This window comes from Chroicocephalus ridibundus, chromosome 1, assembly GCF_963924245.1.
Source record: "Chroicocephalus ridibundus chromosome 1, bChrRid1.1, whole genome shotgun sequence".
Taxonomy (NCBI): domain Eukaryota; kingdom Metazoa; phylum Chordata; class Aves; order Charadriiformes; family Laridae; genus Chroicocephalus; species Chroicocephalus ridibundus.
Window position 1 is genome coordinate 40530500 of NC_086284.1, and position 16210 is coordinate 40546709.

General features: G+C 40.8%; 1 protein-coding gene across 1 annotated transcript in view; it reads right to left on the reverse strand.

Moving 5' to 3' along the window:
• DIAPH3 (diaphanous related formin 3) overlaps positions 1–15264 on the reverse strand; it is a 244406-nt gene extending 229142 nt beyond the window's left edge. Inside the window, exons 1-2 of the mRNA XM_063343720.1 lie at positions 15109–15264; positions 4615–4647 (exon numbers count right to left, since the gene is read on the reverse strand). Of these exons, the coding sequence (XP_063199790.1) occupies positions 4615–4647; positions 15109–15264 (189 nt within the window). The remainder of the gene's footprint in view (positions 1–4614; positions 4648–15108) is intronic.
• Between the last annotated feature and the right edge of the window lie 946 nt (positions 15265–16210).

Below are 16210 nucleotides of genomic sequence, written 5' to 3' on the forward strand. Positions count from 1 at the left end.
GTTACCATGCACACTCTCCACATACCTAGACAAGAGGATTTTATCTAAAAAGGGATGCTAACCATACTTAAAGTATATGGATCTAATCCAATATCTTATCACTGCATGAGCAACATAAATTTTAAGTACACAAACATTACGAACATAAGCTATATTTCTTTATAAACACTGTTTAGACTGTATTTACTGCAGTGATTGCACCCCAGCATGTAGAAGAAAATAGCATCTGTACCAAAGTAGAAGGTAGCAGATGGAAGAATTACTTAGGTTTATGCAGGATATGAAAGTGGGCCCGTCATAACCAACAGCAAAAGGAGTTTACAGTTGAAACATTATCTGAATTTGTGAAAAAAAATCTTAGAACAATTCACAGAATAGCTATCCTTTTTCAAGGTAAGCAGTAGTACAGTACAGTGGCTTTGCCACGGAAGATACACTTCATGATATGCTGTAAAAGAAACAAAAGACTGAAGTTCCTTCATCCACCATAGCCTTTGATTCCTTGACTTTTCCTTTCTTTTTCATTCTTGGAGACAGTGCTTATCATATTAGACATGACGTGCATCGGTCTGGACCCAAGCTAACATACTGACTCAACAGCTGCACAATACCATGTGGATTTGAGGTTTCTGGCACTAGCTCTGTGATCCCTGCACTTTGATTTAGCACAACAAACAGTGATGCCTGGAACATGTAAAGCATATAAATCAAGTCATGCAAACTCCTCCTACATTAAGGTTGAAGCCATCAGATTTGATGCCCTTAAAACAAGAATCACTACTGTATCTCTTCATATTCCATTTCTCGATCTGTACAAAGCTCATCAATCTACACCAATTTCATAAGACAGAAATGGTAAAATACTATCCTCTGTTACCATCCCAAAGGGCTGTGATGTTCCTAGAGAAGAAAATTAACCTAAAGTCTCCACATCAAAAAGGTACAAAGTAACGACTGGCTTGGATCTTCGTTTTCTTCACCACATGAACTGCAAACCTTCCCCACAAGACAAGTTTATGGAGTATATAATACTACAGGATGCCACTGTATTACAGGAAAATCTTTATTCTAAGACAGTAGGCAATCAGTACCAGCGAAAAGTCCTGACTACATGAAATGTGTTGTTTGCCATAAATGAGGTAGCACTACTTCTGATACCTCATCATGAGGAGAAAGGACAACCGAGAACTTTTCTGGTTTAGCTTAAACTGCATTACTAGAAGTACCGAAGTCGTCCTTCTTCCCCTTCCCAGTCCCATTCTTATGAAAAAATACACATATGGACTATCAAGACACTGATGATGATCACTAGGCAGAACTTATTAGCAGAGTTCTGATATGAAATATACAGGTACACAATCTTCATTTCCTGTCTGAGGACATGAAGAGCACTGGTTATAGCTTTGCTCTTTCTCTAGGTGTCCTTCTCACTCTGCCTTATAGATCTGTAGGACAAAAAGTACTGCCACCCTCAATTTTCAAGTTCACGCGTTTTTGCCCACTATTTATATATTCAGTAAACCCAATTTCACATCTGAAAAGCATGCTCAAGTACTACAGCATAGCTCAGTCTCCCAGACATTTTGCCAGCCCATTCTAGTCACAGTAGCCAACAGCTCAATCATGAAAGTATGCTGTAACACCCTGATGTAGACAACGAAGGAAGGAGAACACAAAGTTGCACAAATCCTATGTCTTCATTTGAAATAATTATTATTCTTAGTGGATGGGGAACACACAGGAGAATATGGGTTGCATCAATATATTTCAGTATCTTTGGAAGTAAAAGCAAATCACTATTTTCCCCTCACTTCACCTAAGATCAAAGAAGTTATTTCCAGTGATTCCGAGTCAAAGACCTCTTAACATCTTTTTCTTTCTCGAAGCTCCACAAGATCAAAAAAATTATATTCTTTCTTTGACAGTCAAATTGCTCTACTAGATTAACTTCTTACTATATGAGAAATTCCACTGGTAGCAGTAGAGCTTTTAGTAAGAGAAAGACTTGCATAAACCAAAATACAAGGAATCCCTTTCATTACATGACTTCTTATTCCTAATTCGCTCAATTTCCTAGAGATGATCTTACCTTTCTTGAGAGCAAATCATTTAACTAACGGCAGAAAATGAAAACTTAAGAGTTTAGGCCTGTGCACAGTCACATCTTGAACACATAGAACATATTTCACTCTGAATCCTGTATAAAGCCTTTCTTATCTTTACAGCAATTGCTATGAAATCAGTCAACATAAATTTGTTGCAAGGAATTTTAGTATACATTTCAATTTTGTCTACATAAGATAGACAAAAGATTTTTAAGAAAATTCTGTTAATAAGCAGGCTTTTTAATCTTCACGAGCCTTACAAACCATTTGTTGGAATGTGGAGCACTTGAGATAGAAAACAGGCTTGCTTCCACAGTGATCTTGCAGGTAGATAATTTCTCAGATACCTACTTGCCATTCCTCTGTGGAATAAGATTCCTATCTTCATAGTTTGTAAACAAATAAGATAAAAGCAGCATGTGTTGATTATGTAAAAAATAAGGTGTTTCTGAACTTTTTTTGTCAGTAGAAGTAGACAATTCATCAGCATCTCAGGAATAATCCAATACAAATCAAATATTGAAAGACAGTCTGCATTTTAGACTCTCAAAATGTTGCTAACTTACCTAAATTTAAAAGAAAAGTTCCTGGCTACCATTATACAGCACTCTATTTGTAAGAAACAGACTGGGAATAATAAAATATAAATATTTCATAAAGCATAATGCAGCAGAGAGCAAGATAACATGCAAATGATTGCCCAAAAGAAGAAGCATAATATATATTTCATTGAAAGCTACAAAATCAAGCAATCTTAAACCTTCAATTTCTTAATCTTCTATTACTACAGTTTTCCCCCTTGTCACAAAATGAATTTGGAGAAAATACCTTTGCCAGTTTTTGTGCTTGGCATAAAATGTCAAAAACACTCTGGTCTGAGCAACATTTAAGTTTCCTAGGACTCAGATACTTATTATTAGCTGTTTCCGAGATCAGACACAGAAAGACTAAACCAACAGAAAACTCAGAGACAAAAAGTGTCAGCTGGAAAAACATACCCATTCCAAGATGAAGTTGCAAGTGAACAAAATGCCTACCTTTAAAAGTGCATGCCACTGCAATGTTTGAGGGTGGGGGGTTTCCAGTTCTTTTTTGTTTTGTTGGTTGGGTTTTTTTGGTTTGTTTTTTGGTTTTTTTTTTTTGTTTGGTTTTTTTTTTTTACTGTTAGCCTTTCAATAAACTGCTGTCATTTCCTTCTAAAAAAATATATATGAAATATATAGACAATTTGGTACAACTTTGCAGGTGAAGTTTCTTTAGTCTGTGAAGGGGCCTACAGTATGCTCTGAGAAATTTAAGGAGTGGGGAAGATGATTTCTTACTACTGAGCTATCAGGCTCTGTCCTTATTCCAACAAACACAATAAACCTGATGACTTATGGTGGCTACCATTACAAGTTAGACAAGTCCAATAGGCTAAGGAAAGGAGAAGTGTAATAAGGCAGCAAAATAGCCTCTTCAAACAGCAAGATCTGGTGCATCCAGACTATAACCCTTACATGACGCTACCAAAATTAAGTTCTGGTTACCAAAAAATTCTTTTACTTTGAGAGAACTATGAACATTTCTTCAGCTCTCTGAGATAAAGCACAAGTTTATAGGATCAAGATTGTATTATCAACCCATTGGATTCAAATATCTAACAACCATTTCCAGCCGATGAAAGTCTGCTAAAGAAAGAGCAGGTGATTTAAATCAGTTCAGGAATGATAGGTGGAGGCAATACTAACTTTGTACACCTTATCAACAATAACCAGACCATTGGATCCTAACGTAGAAAACAGCAGCGTTTCTCAGCACAAGCATGTTACATGTTGTTCAGCGTAAAACTCTCTACACTTACGCTCTCAGTTATACACAGAAGTACTTCAGCAAGAACTCTGTATAGCACTCAAGTCATAACAGCTGATTTTCAGATGCCTACAGAATGTTACCTCCCAGGTAAAATCAAAGACTTTGTAGAGTGATCCACTTTAAGAAAAACTATGCTTACCTACAAAAGAACAGTACAGACAATGACATAGGTAACTTCAACAGCAAGAAAGAAGTCTGCTTTGTGATACAGAACCTCTCATCTGCTAGTCAAGAGACAGATGAAGTTTGAGAAACACAGTGTTAGCATGACAGTGAATATACCTAACATCATGTGAAGCAAGCATTAATGAGTTTTACAAACAACTGTTAGTTTGTTAGACATGGTATTTTACGCTAGCCATGCAACCTAAGTAACTTTAATATTAAACATGCAATCACAGATATCTTAACTATACCACATGTAAACTGGCACAATTACGAATGTTAAGCTCATTTACCTGTGATTAGAGCATACTTCATAGCCATCCATAGATTTTTGCTATTTGCACTATGTTGCAGATAATTAACAGTTCAGTGAGTTCGCCAATTAACTCCACAATTAAGACAGTTTATTGTATCAATAAGGTTATTTCTATTGCATCAGCAATACGGTTATTAGCTTAGCAAAGCCAAAGCAAAACTTAAGTTGTCTTACCACATCATCTGTCAGTGTCTTGATATTTAAGTGCTGTAAATCAAACAGGAAACCAGTCATATCACAATTGTGCAGTTAAAAAAAACAAAAAACCCAAACAAAAAGAAGCAAGTGTCTGTTATAGTTACTGTTATTCAAAACAAGATGCAAGTTAAACGGTATTGAATCACAGCACTTGAAATGAAGCAATAATTTCTTGGCAAATTGGCTTACAGTGCACAGCAGGTTATACAGGGAATACAGTGTAGATTTAAAAAAAAAAAACTAAACCTGTAATCTGATCCTTCAAGAGTATAATACCAGAAGAATATAAACCGAACACATCTTGAAACAAGTTGCGTTTTATTATATATTTTATAGCTAAATATACTACAATAGAAGACCTGCTGATAATTCAGCTGCTAGAATTGTGTCTTCTCAAAATGCCTGTGGGGCCACCACCAAGCAATCGGTCCAGAGATTTTAAACTCAATAGAAGAAGAAGATGGAGTTCCTTCAACAGTTCAAAACTATCTGCCAAGCTGCAACACTCAAACAACTAAGTCTGTTGACTACTCTCAAGCAATGCCTACATAGCAAGCAGAACATGAAGTTATGAGTGGAAACTGAAATAAGCATTTATTAGCAGTAACATCTAAAAATCTATAGAAGATCCCTCGTTGCTGTATGAAACAACAGTTCCTGAACCAGCTGTTTTGCTCTCCACTGCACACTGACAAACACAGCAAGTGCGAGGATGCACAGCTCTTGCACAAAACCAAAGACGAGCACTGAAAAACATTGCTGACTAGTGAGTCAGTGTTGCAAGGTTCCCATTTATAGTTTTTTATGAAGAGGCTGAGAACAGACTTGGCAGGGAAGCGGGAAGAATGTGAAGTCACATACTTAGTGAAATACACTCTTAACCTATTCTTAGACTCCCCTCACTGCCTACTATACAAAGCTCAGCAGCAGCTAAAGCAACTGTTAACGGCTATATTAAAATTAAACAGATTCGGAAACCCTTGCTTTGTCTTCACCAAGTCAATAATACGTAGGCATCATTACTTGTGACTTCTTCTCTGGCTTTTCCCTCAGAATTGAAGAATAGTTGGTGTTAAGTTAAATGTTATCCCACGATAACTCTACTCTGAGTATTGTCAAGAAGCTGAAGAAGGATCTGATGAATGGCTATGAAGTTAAAAAAAAAAAAAAAAAAAAAAACAAAAAACAAGTGAAGTTCGAGGAAACACTCAGTAACATAGCAGAAGTTCTACCATCAATAATAAAAAAAATTGGAGCAATGAACTTTTATGACAAACCCATTCCATGTTCTAACAGATGAGGATTTCTAAAAAATGAAAACAACGAAGTGAAAATATTTCAATCCAGTCAGGAGAATGAAGATCCATATCCCAGTCTTCCCATTGGTGTTCTCCTGCTGCAGGGACAGATCAGACTTTTGTGCCACACACTGCTATGGAGCTGGGTTTTATGACTTGTTCTTCCTATTCTGCTAAATAGCTATAAAGACAGCATGAGCATTAATTTCTGTCATTTGCAAGAGCTCACGACTTTACATTTATCAAGTTGTTGATATAATCTCTCTAAAGTGATCAAAACTGCAGGAGAAAACACTTAACATATGGTTTTACACTGCAACTTGGCAGCAAAGAACATAAAAATTATTCCTTTTTCATACACGTGGCTTAAATCACTAAGCCTTAAGCAATGCAGGGATACCATTGTGAAGCTCCTCCAACATCCATGGAATCAAGGCAATATTTTTCAGCTTCAGGTTTCGTTCTTTGAAAAAGTCAAAAGTTAATGGGATAGTTCAAGCCAGTGTTGTGCCTTTCAATTAAGCTGTGAAATTCAGCAATGGAATTTACTATGGTAAAGGGTGAAGAGTTCCCCATTTTGTATGTCGTAACACCTCACTGACCCAGGGCATCTGACTAATTAGTGAAAAGAGACTACCATGCAAGCAGTTAAGGACACCATAATGGTATAAGAAACTCAATATATAGATAAGAGTCTCCTAAATCTTCAGCTTACTAGCTACCTACAATACAGGGTTCTAAACATACCAATATAAGACCTCTTTCAGATAATAGTCTGGTTCAAAAGTAACTGCTACAAGGAAATGCACCTACTTAACCAGCACCCATGTGTCAACACTGGTGACATTGTATTTGGAGATTTCTTTCTAAAGGAGAAGCAACCCCATGCAAACTACAACGTAATGTTCAGATCTTTTAGCACTTTAAGATTAAAGGGCTGAATGATTTGCAGTAAGACATCTCAAAAGATTTATTCTGTGAATTTCATGTTATAATACTTCTCAGCCAGAGGAGCTGGTTAAAACATGAGAACTGGAGCAATCTTTTTCCCTTCTCCCTCACCAAATCCTTCTCTTCTGGCAAGGCTGTACAAAGTAAAACCAGGTGTCAACTTTTCTGGTCTCCCGTAGCATTCAACAATAGAGAGATGTGAAACATTACATGTGGTCTTAACAACAACAAACAAAAAATCTTGCAAAAATCTTGCTACACTGGATTAGTGTCATTAAATTTAGAGGAGTGCTGTGACTCAAGAAACAGGGTGTATTTTTACTCTTGCCAGGCCAAACAAAACAAACACATTTCTAATCAGGGGAAAAAAAAAAAAAAACAGGCTATAGTTAGGTAGAGGTTGGAGTGCTTTGTTATCACAGGAACTTATTTTTATTTTCAGGCCTGGATATATCAGTTCACAGAAGTAAGACATGTTCTGCTCAAATGAATAGGTTGCTTTAAATATAGGCCTGCAAGTAAATAAATCTGGCTGAAGTAATATTCCTGTAATATTCAGTTACTGCTAAAAACATGATATAAACTTACAGAATACTGCTTTGCAATGGATGAAAATACTACTATGCTATTCTGTACCTTCCATGAACTACTCCAGAATAATAAAATTATTGCTTTTGAGAACATAGGAACTATGTACAAGTATTCCTCTAGTGTGTTTATCATGTAGAAAACATACACAAAATTGAAAAATAAATCAATGATATTTTAAGTACATTGACATCCTGTTTTCTAGTTGAAGAGATACAAAACCATGAGGTGATTAAGGAGTTAATTAGGATGCTTTAGAAGTCCAGATTTATCAGTAGCACCTACAGTTGGAAAAGCAGAAGCATCACCACTGCTATATAAAGCCATTTATAAACAACTAACATTTTGAAATTACATTTTCCAGGGCAACCTAGTTTTCAGTCTGGGACATGGAGGAAGAGGTCATTTTGTTTAGCAATTAAGCAGAAGCAGTTCAGTTAAAGCTAAGTCACAATGAAAAAAGAGGTATATAGATGTATCATTCATGAAGGAAGTGAGCCATCTGACATCAAATTACCCCTATTGAAGATTATGTCCCTCAGGCATACCAGTAAACAACTGATTTCATTGGACACAGGATATACACGTACATTCAGTGTACGGTACAGTGTTCTTGACAAGCTGTCAAAAGGCCCGATCTCAAAGTATTGAGGATAATGACAGCCTTAGAAACCAAAAGATACAATACATTCACAACACACACACAGCAACAAGACAACTACTCAGAACAGAAAAAGAGCACTGTGTATCTTGAAAAGGTCATATATGACAAAGCCATGTGTGATGCAACTTCTGCACCACCCAGCTAGGAAAAGTAAGCCAAATACTATTTGGCTTCATATATATTCACTGTAAAAAAAGAACAGACTAAAGAGAATGATGTTATGTTGCATACCTGAACAGCAGCACATACTGAAAGCTACTCTGCAAGACAGAGTTTAGCAAGTTGAGTTATTGTCTATGTAATTACTCCAGTCAACTCTGGGTAGAGACAGTGAAGTGAAGCAAAGAAACAAGAAATGCCACTTAATTGGATCAACAGTACTAGTTTGATCTTTTGTGTCATTACATTTATTTCTCTATCTTTGCATATGCATATTTATAAACAAAATTTTATCTAAGTGCACTACAAGCAGTCCAGGCAAACCAGAACGCAGGAGAATGCCATCTTCTCACACAGGACTCCAGTCTCATGTCTTCAGGTTGTTTTTTTTTCCACCAGCACTACACCTCAGTGTGGCCTGGAAAGGAAGAATACCCTAGTACAATATAGGGTATAGTCTGTATCACCTAAAAGTTTGGGCACTCTACCAAGAGGGGCAGCATCTCCACGCTCCACGAGTACTCTTTTCAGTATTGCATAAGCACAAAGTGATATTGCTCATCTGAGTGAAAACAGCATGTTTGGTGCTTGAACTCATGTAACGCCTTGCAGGAATGGACATTGTTACTATGCTAGAGAAGCAGACAAAGCCTGATTTCTTGATCAGAAGTGGAACTAGAAGACAAGCACCCAGCAACACACCTCTGCCATTACCAGAGGAGTTTTAGGCATGCAAAGTAACAGGATCTCGGGCAGCTAAACAAGAATTTCAACATGTACGCCTTCCACTTCACTGAAGTACTACAATTTACAAAAAATGAAAAATCCTGCAGCCTAGTACCTAAATCCTTTTTGGATCTTCATTTTTGCCTTCCTTGCAGAAGAAAATAAAGAAAACTACATATAACCCACCTACGCCCCCATCCCCAAAACCACCACACCATGTATAGCTTCTTTGATACATTAAGAGGAGCTTAGAGTCTACATATAGCTATGAGAAACGAATCAAAAAAAAAAAAAAGGAAAAAAAATGAGCATTTAAGCAAGATGCAATGAGTTTTAGAACTGGCCAACTTAACCCTGAATGCTGAAACTAGATAAACAAAAACTAAGGATGTACATATAATCACACAATCCCCTCTGTACCTTTTTAAATTAGAAAGCGAGAAAGAACTCACCACACACTGCCATTAATTCTATCACCAAAAAAATTCGACACTAGCTGTTTTATCCCCAAAGGCTATTCTCCAGCAGAAACACAACCAGAAGACTGAAGCAGGGATTGCAAGGAAACCTGTAGACTCAGTTAGAGAGATGTAAATTGGATGATTACAGTGGATGCTATTACTTTAGGATCTCCTTTGTCACAATATTCCCTCAGTAATTTTGCTACCTCAATCTGTAAGAGCAATTTAGAAACTGCTGTATAACCCCACAGCATTTCCTATTTTTAATTTCCAATATACTACTTCAGCATTTATTTAATGGCTTTATCACACACACACTGTTGCTTGGCAAGCAGTCTGAAAAGCAATCAGGGGCAAAATTGTCTTAACATGACAGTTTTTACACAGTGATACTCTTTAGACATTGATGAGTTAAACTCAAAATTGGTGCTTACAGGTAAGATTATATAATAAAGTGCTAGAACACAGCACTAAAATTTAATATCATAAACCACAGTGTTAATTCATGCCAACAAAAATAACAGCATGAAGAATTTACAATTTTACAAAGCTGCAATAAAGTGTTTTAGGTAACATCTGTTCAGCAATCATTTCTTTAAAAGACTAATTTAGATTCAAGGTCTTACACTGCAGCAATAATTCAGTCACTTCATAATTAAAGATATTGACACAGATCGGTCTTACCTTTCTACTCTATGCCAGAGAAATGGAAGTGCTTTTGCTCTTAACTACATCTTTCTTTGATTTACAGACACTGTTATATGCAAGTGTTAATTTGTCTGTTTTAACAGATTGGTGCAAACAAGAAAGCCTTCTTGACTCACATAAATTTCATAGAGAACTTAATCAAAAACATAACCTGAAAGTCACTGAAGACAGGTCAATGGTATACTGAAGTTAATAGAAACACCTCTAACGAGCTAGCAACTGAAGTTTATCTTTTGAGGACTAGTGTTTACAAGATGTAGTCCCAGTAAAACACAACTGGAAGTCACATAATCTAGCACTCACTTTTATGATTTCCAAACATTTCTACGGAAAAAAAAAAAAAAAACATGAAGGAGAGGAAGCGGCAAGCAACTTTTTATCCCACTCTGCCACCAGATAGCAAAAGTTTCCTGCTCAGTCAACATATACACAGAAAACAGGTATAATCTCTACCATCCTTCAATTCATTTCCTTTTTTTACCAAGCCCTAACCCTCAAGGGTGAATGTAAGAGCTTTCAATAAGCTGAAGTACCACAGAATACCTTTTACCATCAGTCTTCCAAAACCTTGGACCTGCCAAACAACATCAAGCTGCTATGGGCCTCAAAATTAACCATCACTGCTTAAAAAAAAAAAATTTTAACAATTCTGTAAAAGAACAGACAGAACTGAGGACTTGCAACTCATTCACTTCTTCCGAGAAGCTAGTTTATTCGGAAAGGCAGTACTTCAAGATTACATTTGATTGGAATCAACCACTGTAACTGTTTAGCCCAAATACTCTTTCTCCCCCTCTAAATGAAGTGTCTTTAAAAAGAGAGATTTTGCTCCTGCTAAACAAGAGTTTTCTTTGGAAGAAAAAAGAAAAAAAAAAAAGGAGCTACATGTTAATGATGTCAACTTTGTCAACCAGCAATCCAATTTCACCTCAAGGTCTGTCAGGGAATCAAATTTTTTTTCAGATTAGCATATCTGCTGTGACAGATCAATACGTTGCATTGATTAGAAGGGTCCAACCTGGAACATATTTTCAAGCCTTTTGCACTGAGGAAAATTAGACTAATATAATCTGGATGACTTGAGTTCACTGAATCTAACAGCCAATTTCATCCACATTTGACAAGCGCACAGGAGTTCAGAAACATAATTCAAGTGACATGGAGAAGCATGACACTCTAAGTAGTCCAAACACAAAAAAGGCTACAGCCTGTATCTAAGACTGGATTGCAGCAAATTCAAAGGGGTGAAGGAAGTTTTATGTATTCTGACACGAAACAAATTTAATTAATAAAAGTATATTGAAGATGTATTATAGGAAGAGTTAGACCTGAAGAAGTCAACATAGACAGACTAGAATAGAATTGCGTAGGTTGGAAAGGACCTTTAAGATCAAGTCCAACCGTTAACCTAACACTACCAAGTCCACCACTAAACCATGTCCCTAAGCGCCACACCTACACATCATGTAAATACCTCCAGGGATGGTGACTCAACCACTTCCCTGAGCAGCCTGTTCCAATGCCTAACAACCCTTTCCATGAGGAAATTTTTCCTATATCAAATCTAAATCTGCTCTGGCGCAACTTGAGGCCATTTCCTCTTGTCCTATCATTGGTTACTTAGGAAAAGAGACTCACACCCACCTCACTACAACCTCCTTTCAGGTAGTTGTAGAGATCAATAAGGTCTCCCCTCAGCCTCCTTTTCTCCAGGCTAAACAACCACAGTTTCCTCAGCAGCTCCTTGTAAGACTTGCTCTCCAGACGCCTCACCAGCTTCATTGCCCTTCTCTGAACACACTCTGCAATCTGAATGTCTTTCTTGTGGTGAGGGGCCCAAAACCGAACATACTATTCAAGATGCGGCCTCACCAGTGCCAAGTACAGGGGGATGATCACTTCCCTCGTCCTGCTGGCCACACTATTTCTGATACTGGCCAGGATGCTGTTGGCCTTCTTGGTCACCTGGGCACACTGCTGGCTCATATTCAGCCGGCTGTTGACAAACACCCACAGGTCCTTTCCCTGCCAGGCAGCTCTCCAGCCACTCCTCCCCAAGCTTGTAACACTGCATGGGGTTGTTGTGACTCAAGTGCAGGACCCGGCACTTGGCCCTATTAAAGCTTATACCATTGGCCTTGGCCCATCGATCCAGCCTGTCCAGATCCCTCTGCAGATTCTTCCTACCCTCAAGCAGATCAACACTCCCACCCAACTTGGTGTCAACTGCAAATTTACTGAGGGTGCACTCAATTCATGCACTCAAACCACCACCCCCCATTTGGGGGACGAGATATACCACCTCCCCTCCAAAAAAACAAACCAATCTTGTAAAACAACAGGAAGTAGATAGGAAGGAGAGTTTACCAATTTTAGATTTAATAGCTGACATAAATGTTCTGTATTGCAATACCTTAGGGCAGGAATTTATGAAGCAATAGAAATAGAAGTGTATCTCATAGCACCCTTCAAATGAACTACCCCAATCAAAGAAGCTGGTTGATCTCTACAACTATTAAAGTAATTCTACCTGTACCACTGTGTACATAGTTACAGAAGCTACAGCAGCTCCTTAGGTTTTGTGGCATGGAGCAGCCTGCAGCTCTTTGGTAACTGTTAAATTCCACAGATCACATTTGTAAACTACACCACTCACAGCAGTTTACAGGAAGACAAAGTCCCAAACTCTATTCTAGAAATAGTCACCTCTGTCTCTTCTTAAGGTCATGCATTAAGCTAATGGCATACCTAGAACACAATCCAGGTTTGGAGAACTGTCATTCTTCCATCACCTCTCAACACCCCAGGGGCAAGGTCTTTGCTTTAAGAGATTACTTAAAGACGAAAAACAGGACTACCGTCTAAGGTCAAATGCTTTTGAAAGTCGCAGTTTGACAAGGCATTCTTATGAGCTAAGGATATTCTCAGTCATCCCTACTCAAAGAGTTTCAGAACCTGGACAGGAGGAACAGGCACAGGACAAAATAAAATAGGGAAAGAAAAAAAAAAAAACCACACAAACCAACCATACACCCACATGATCATCACGTACCCTACAAAGCTAAGTCAAATACCCAAACTCAACTCCCTTTATTTTCGGTAGCTGGGTCAAAAAACCAACACTGTGACCTCAAAAAGCCAGTCAGCAGATGCTCACATCTGCACATGCTCAAAACCACCCCTGCCTAGCCTGGGAAGTCTAGACATATGTCAAACAACCTCATCTGCACCAAAGAGAAGGCCTTCTTTCACTAAAAAGCCAATCAGACTTCATCTAAGAAAAAAAATCTCAATGGCTTGTATCACATATCTGGCAGGGTTATACACCCTATAAATTAACTGTATTTCTATTTTAACACATGGTTAGGAAAAAAAGTGAACACTATGACAACACCCTATTTCTGTTTTAACACATGGTTAGGGAAAAAAGTGAAAATTATTGCAATATCCTATTTGCATAAGAATTTAGCAGTTAAAGTAAAGTAAACAATAGTAAGTAAAACCTCTTGACTCAGTGCTCTTGTCAGTCTCAAACACACACAAATCCATGTCTCCCACTCACCAGAGGAGTAATCCAACCATCAAGTCATATATACCAGTAACGCTATCCAACCTTTTAGACTGGGCAGACTGTAAAAGTTTTACTTAGGGACCCTATACTAAAGCATGTCCAGCCATGTCACCTGCATGACTAAAATGCATGCACCTCCAGTAGATACCTGGCCAGTTATGAAAACAGGCAAACATCTCTTGTTCACGGTTTCATATATGCCCATTCTTAACATGCAAAAACAGGCAAGTCTGAACTACTTGGTTGAAACAGCAATCTGTGCAGCCACAATATGAAAAGGATTTCAGGAAATAGGAATGCCAGGAGCAAGTTGTGACCTTCCAGAATAGGTCTGGCTAGCCTACAGTTTGATATTGCTTATTGGCTAACTTCAACTAGCTGCATATGAAGTATGGTACACCTTTCTGAACCTGTGCCCATGTGCCAGACACTCAACTCCTGAACAGAGCACAAAGAGGCCTCAGAATCAAGAATCTACTGTATGTTATTTGTATCTGTTCTGTAAGCTGTAATACCGCTCAGAGCAGGTGGGCTCAGAACAATCTAATCAAAGACTAACATATGCATCACCTAAATATGAGCATGGGATGCATCTGCTCTGCAGGCAGTGGATACAAGACCTGTAGAACGTATATTTGTCACAGCTTTAATACTTGCAAATTTCATAATGCCCAAACAATATTCCTGTGTTTTATAGTTAGAGCACATCTTATGGACACGTTGTGGACAACTGTGGACAGTTGTTAGCCGTTTCAAGATCCCCAATTTCTTGGTGTGCTAGCCAAAACTTTGTAAAAGCAGGGCTAGGGAGTATAACTTTACTATGCCCCTAAAATTCAAAACTCAGATTTTCACTATGCAGTCTACATCACTAAAATAAATAAATGAACCGATCTAGTTCTAATAAAAGTAACAGCCTTTAAGAGCCAAGGTCTGTTCTGCTCCCCCTACACCTATAGCTATCAACCAGCGAGTTAAGAAAACAGAGCTTTATGATGAAGAGGGGAGACCTGAAGACGTGCTGCAAAATAAAGCCGGGTCCTCTCAGGCCGGCGAGCAAGAGGCGAGCCGGAGCAGGCGGGCTCACACCTTGAAGCCCACTTGAAATCGACGACGCCGTTTGGCAGCCCGTCTATTCCTACCCGTGCCCCCCAGCTCTCAGGGGGGCTCCAGGGCAGTGACCGGCCCCAAGGGGGAGGCCAGACCCGCCGCACGGTCGGGCCCGCTCGGCCCAGAGCCTGCGGGGAGACGCCCCGCTGGGCCGGGCAGGGCCGCCGAGAGGCTCACGCCTCAGGCCGCCCCCGCGGGGCTGGGGGGGGCGGCTTGGGATCGACTCGTACTTACGAATTTGGGCTTCCTGCCGTCCGCCGGCTCCTCGGGGCCGCCGCCGCTCCAGGCCCCCGGCGGGACCTTCCGACGGAGCCCCTTGTTTTCCCGCCCGCCGCGAGCCGGCGGCGAGGACGGAGCGCGGTAAGGCGGCCCCGGCCGCCGCTGCTCCATGACCGCGGCCGGGAGGGGAGATGATGAGGGGAGATGAGGGGAGACGGCTGCCCGGGATAGGGCCCAGGCCCGGCGGCCCTGCCCGAGCTGGGCGCCTGCGATTAGCACGGCTTAGCTGGGCTCGGCAGGGTAGGGAAGGAAGAGGGCGGGGGGGTGCTCAGGGATAAAGCCGCCACCGCCTCAAGGCGACAAGGGATTTAGCCAAGAGCGTCTAATCCCGGCACCGCCGCCCTCCACGCCCGGCGGCCGCCCCAAACCGCGGCACCGCCGACACCCAGAGCCGGGGGGGGGGGGGGGGAGGGAAGGAAAAGGGGGCACGGGCGCGCGCTGCCAACGGCCGCTCGCCGGCGCCTTGTCAGAGTCCAGGAAACCTCCCGCCGTCCGAATCGTCCCGCCACCGTCGGGTCCCGCCCCCGGCCTCCCCGCCGCTAGCCAATCCACGCCGGCAAGGAGGGGAACGCCGTTTTCCGATTGGCTGGCCGCCTGCCAATCTCCGGTGAATCAGCTGGCCTCCGGAAAGCGCCGGCGGGCCGCCGCACCTGGTGTTGTGCCTCCGGACTACGTGTCCCGGGGAGCAGCGCGGCCACCGCCTGCGGAGGGAGACGGGGCTGCGCGGAGGGATTCGTATCCCGCGGTTAGAACGGATGGGGGGTCAGCTTGTGTGAGGGCGCCTGTGGGCGCACATGGGCTTTATTCAGGGCTTGGTGGGGGGCTTGTTTTGGACCCCCGGGAAGTTTTCTTGCTGCCACGTAGCCGCGGCGGCTACGGCCCGCCCCGAGGGGGCGGCTCCCCTGTCAGCGATCAGCGGGTGAGCCGCCAAGTTAACGTCTGTCCTGGCAGAGAGTGAGAGGTGTGCGACCCCCGACCAGCTCTGCCGGCGTAGAACGGCTCTATGAAAATCATATAGAATGGGTCGGAAGGGACCTTAAAGATCATCAACTTCCAA